This window comes from Alligator sinensis, unplaced genomic scaffold (assembly GCF_000455745.1).
Source record: "Alligator sinensis unplaced genomic scaffold, ASM45574v1 scaffold297_1, whole genome shotgun sequence".
In the NCBI taxonomy this organism is placed as follows: domain Eukaryota; kingdom Metazoa; phylum Chordata; order Crocodylia; family Alligatoridae; genus Alligator; species Alligator sinensis.
This window is the reverse complement of record NW_005841848.1, coordinates 3,494,348-3,499,342: the sequence shown is the minus strand read 5'-3', so window position 1 is coordinate 3,499,342 and position 4,995 is coordinate 3,494,348. Positions and strand designations below refer to the sequence as shown.

The following is a 4,995-nucleotide window of genomic DNA, read 5'->3' as shown; positions in this document are numbered from 1 at the left end:
AGAATAGTTGGAGAGTCTGAGGAAGCCTCAGGAAACAAGATGTTGGATTTTGGAACATTTTGAGATTTCAAAATTTAAACTAGGAAGTCCTATGCTACTACCAGGAAAACCCAAACAAAGATGGTCCAACTATCACTCCCTCTACTAGTGTAAATTGCTCCAGGTGAAATATACCTTCTGAACTGGGACAAAAATGGGACTTTTGGAAAATGTTAATTAAAAAATTAATTATAATAAAACAGAGAAAGGAAAAAAAGAATACCAATACCTCCTCTGCCCCAAACTAGCTAACAGCCCTCTAGTTAGAGCACTCACCTGAGATGTGGTACATTATATTCAAGTCCCTACTCTGAATCAGGACTATCTGGGACTTATTAAATATTCACTCTGGGCCACAGTGAGAATCAAGCAGATAAGGAACTTGAATTTTGGTTTCTCACATCCTGTGCAAGTGCTTGAACACTTCAGATATTGGTATCTTTAGGTGGCACTGTCTCTCTTCCTCTTTCTGTAAAATCCATTCTACATTTCAGAAAAATCTAATAAAAAATCTATGTTTTCATAGAACGTTCTGGTTTCAACGCTACAGCATTTTATTCCTGACCATCTCAAGAACATAAGTGCTATATTCAGTCAGATCAGTGGTCCATCTAGCCAAGTATATCCCTCACTCATTATCCACCCTAGCATCTACTGTCATTGGTTTAGGAATGCCAGGGGATACAATTGAGTGTTCCATTTAATAGTTATTAATGGATATATGATCTATGAATTTGTCTAGTCACTTTTTGAACCTGGCCATGCCATCTGCCTCTACAATATCCTGTGGTAATCAGGTCCACAAGTTAGCTGTGCTATGTAAAAAGTACTTTCTCTTTCTAGTTTTAAACCTATCTCCTGCTACCTTCAGTAAGTGAGTGAGTGTCCCCAAGTTCTAGTATTCTGGGACTTGGTGAATAACATTTCCCTATTTACATTGTTCACACCCTTCATGACTTTACAGACCTCTACCCTATCTCCACTCAGCCTTCTACTTTCCAAAGTAAAGAGCCTTAGCCTCTTTAGTCTCTCCTGATATGGCAGCTGCTCCATAACCCTTATCATCTTGGTTGCCCTTCTCTTTACCATTCTAATTCTACAACATCCTTTTTAAGCTACAGAGACCAGAACAGCGCACAGTATTCAGGATATGGTTGCAACACAGATTTGTATATTTATATACAATGTATATGTACACACACACATACACTTTTACCTGAAAACAAACACATTCCAATGTTACTCCCTCTACAAGAGTAATTAACTCCAGGTGAGATTCACCATATTCCCCCATAGTATAAGTTCCCTGGAAAATCCTCCAATCAGCACAGTTGTTTGCATGAGTTATTTTCTTCAGAGATGTATCATTCCTACTTGAAAAACCACAGCTCTGGAACCCTAATTTATATGAATCTCTGAACAATTGGCGCTCATAGATTTGTGAGAGGGAACCAGATACTATAGACAGCAAGCATGATTTACTCATGTAACTTTCATAACAAGGTGTGAAACATTTCTTATTTTTTTTAGAAAACAGACATGTACAACAGACATCCCTGTTAAGAATAGACAGCAAGAAAATACTAGAAAGTTTTCGTTGTCTAGGATACTGATTTAAAATTCACTGAAAAGCAAAATGCTCTTATAAGAAGTTAGAGACTAAAGCTTAAAATACTTACTTGATAATGTCTCCTTCAAGAGCAATCACTCTTTTAATGATCTTCTGTTCAGGGTTTCTAGGAGACCTGAGAAAGGGGATAAGGTTATACAATCAGTAATGTTCTCATTGTTTTAAGAAAATGAAAAGAAAGTCCACAAAGAAATAGACACTATTAAAGTCATTTGGGAACTCCATGTTCTTCTTGATATAGCATCAATCATGATGTTCCACCTAAAGTGAAGCCACTGTTATCATTCTCATTTCAAACCACCTTAGAAAGACAGACACTGGAGTATCACCTGAATGCAAAGACTAAGATAATCAACAGGGTTTGCATTGCAAAAGAAATGGGAAGATATTTGACACTGATGAAATTAGAATTCCCCATTACTGATGAATTGGGCCTTTGCAAATGGTTTCAGATATTTAAACCCGAGTTATCCATCAAACGTTAATCTCAGATTTTGTTTAAACATTCATGTCATTCACTTACTTCAGGGAGGGACGAAACAACTGAAAACAATTTTAATATTTATCACAGTCAGTCAAATCCAGTCTAAATAAGTAAAGAAAATGTTCATCAATATCGTAAAAAATTAAAAAGGTTTAATCAACACAAAATGCTCTAATAAGATATATTTTAACTCCAGTATTTTTTCACACCGAACTTTATATTCAAAGTAGTCTAGGGCCTATAATCCTGATACTTTTACATTGTCATAATTTACATTGGTTTTATACACTTCCATAAATTACAACAGGATCCAGAGGAATCACACGACCACCTGTGCCACAGAGATGCGCACAGTTAATGCTACTCTACTGTCTTGCCACTTGCTAGAGGGAAGTAGGTCTGCCTGCCTTGAGCTATCTTGAGCTAAGCTAGGGATACAGGATATATATACTGGTATAATTATCTCCCTGAATACAGTATTTCTACACTGGATTTAAGTAATTTATATTAACGTAAGGTGTATGTCATGTGTCAGCTTTTTTTATTTGGTGTAAAGATTCATTATATACGTATAAACATATTGTATGCCCAGGGTTACACATTAAGCACATAACAGTCAAGTTAAGGCTGCATTCACAGCCTAATTTAGGTGTTGTCCTACACATACATTATGATATGCTACCACTAAAAATACAGTATTCTATCAAATTTCCTATAACACACAGACATCGGTTTTCTATAAACAGACAAATCACGTACTTTTTTATTGTGCAATTACTCTTAACCCATTCTTGATTTTAAATACATAACTATGCATAATTAATGTAGTTTATTCATGTTATCTTAAAGAAATTTTCATTTGTCTGTAGCATGCCACACACAGAAGCTGCCTATGTCATGTATGGCACTCCTGTTTCAGGCTGGTTACCCCTCCTCTAGACTGATGTGTCATAGCACTAGTCTGTATTCACTCTACAAATAGATAGTGGCTATCACAGAAAATATATTCTAAATCTGCCATGTCAACTCATTTGCTCTCATCACCATATAAAACGAATGATTTTGATGGGTGTTGAGTTGATTGGAACAATTGAGCTATATGGAAATGACTACAATGACTGGTAGTCCAGGAGTTAAAATGCAGAGACCATAATATGATGTGTAATTGCTTAGGAACAGTTGCGTCTTGATATCATTTTCTATATAGTATTACATAGCCTGACTTTTAATTCAAGTACCCCACATTTTAGTTAGCTCATGTCTTTTATCTGTCTTCACTAAACAGAACAGAAAAGTTCATATTACCTCTGCATGCCATTCATGAGAGGAATCCAAGTTTTAGATGGCAAAGTGATATTATTAGCTGGAGCACCTTTAGCACTTTTGACATTACTTTTCCCAGCACATTTCTGTGTGTCAATACTCCAGGGGAATTATGATCAGGTGTAGAAGAAAACCAGGGCTCAGCATGCTATTTTATCTACTAAAGTTACTATAAATTAAACAGTTTTTTTGTAAAATTACTTCCTACCTATTTCTTTTTTAATTTAAGCTAAGCATGTAGCATATCTTTCTATAAAATGTATTGACTAATCACAAATAATAATATATAATGTATGTGCTAAAGTATGTTTCCAAAAGAATGACAAAAAAGGCCATCAATTTTTAAGGCTGCTCTTTCAAAATTCTATCCTGGTTTCACACACCATTTTTAAAGGTTCTTTTGAATTCCCCTCATAAGCATTTCCATTTGATTAACATGTACATTTTGTAATGTAATTACTGACCTCTGTGTTAATTTGTCTCTACTCAGCAATAACTGTAATGACCTTGAATAAACATCATTCTAAATCAGAGGCAAGAACATTCATTCCAAAGTGGTCACTTTTGTGCCAAAAATAGTACATTAAAAAAAAAAAAACCCAAAACTGAATTTACTAAAAATGCTTCAAAAATAGCCTTATACATGAATATTTTTTTAACATCTAGAACCAGAATAGACATAGTACATTAAAATAAGCATTACCTTTACATTTTTATTAAGTCACCCAGATGAAAAAAAGTAAACCCAAGGGTTAAAAAAGTATGTTAAACCCAAGGGTTAAAAAAGTATGTCCAAAACATATTAATACCTCTAGACCAATATTTTCAACTGACTACAAAGAAGTAGTTTTTTTAGTGTCCTCAAGTAGTGGACAGTACATAAGGAATTACATTATCAAGTCATTATACTGTAACATGCTTAGTATAATGCTAAGGGCTGTGTGCTAGGAGTTCAGTGCAGGACTGAAACCTTAAATGCTTATGGAAGACTTAAAAAGAACACAATACATAGGAAATTTGATATTTTAGAATCTTTTTTTACTCAAAAAACCTTCAATATTTTAGCTCATCTTTGGGCTATTCATTTGGTCAAAAAATAAGAAAAAACACTATTTGTAAATTATTCATTGAATATTTTGGCGAAGTGTGTAACTATTGTTAAATCTTCTCTAACTGTGAGAGAGGCAACTTCTTCAGATACTTTTAAATACCCCTTTTTCAGCCTACATATAACAATGTCCCCATCAACTCTGATAGCCTATTTTGTCATTTAGCCTCAGTGGGCACATCCAGACGAGTGTGGAGGTGAGATTTGTGATGCTGTAGACACCACACATGCAAGTGTTCCCTGCCCTGCTACTCTGCAGTGCAGGAAGTTTTTTTGCCCTCAGAGATCCCAGGGTCAAAAAGACCCAAGCCCAAAAAAAAGCGGGGCAGCTCAAGTGGCAGCAATGCACAGTGCCCAAACCCAGAGCCTGGCCAGCTAGAGCCATGCTCCAGCTGCTAGCCAGGATTCCTG

General features: G+C 35.5%; 1 protein-coding gene across 2 annotated transcripts in view; it reads right to left on the bottom strand.

The window, feature by feature from the left end:
- Positions 1–4,995, bottom strand: part of IMMP2L (inner mitochondrial membrane peptidase subunit 2) — a 946,737-nt gene that overhangs the window by 311,380 nt on the left and 630,362 nt on the right. For both annotated transcript variants that reach the window (XM_025208916.1, XM_006015959.3), the window contains exon 4: positions 1,719–1,784. In XM_025208916.1, coding sequence (XP_025064701.1) covers positions 1,719–1,784 — 66 coding nt within the window. The remainder of the gene's footprint in view (positions 1–1,718; positions 1,785–4,995) is intronic.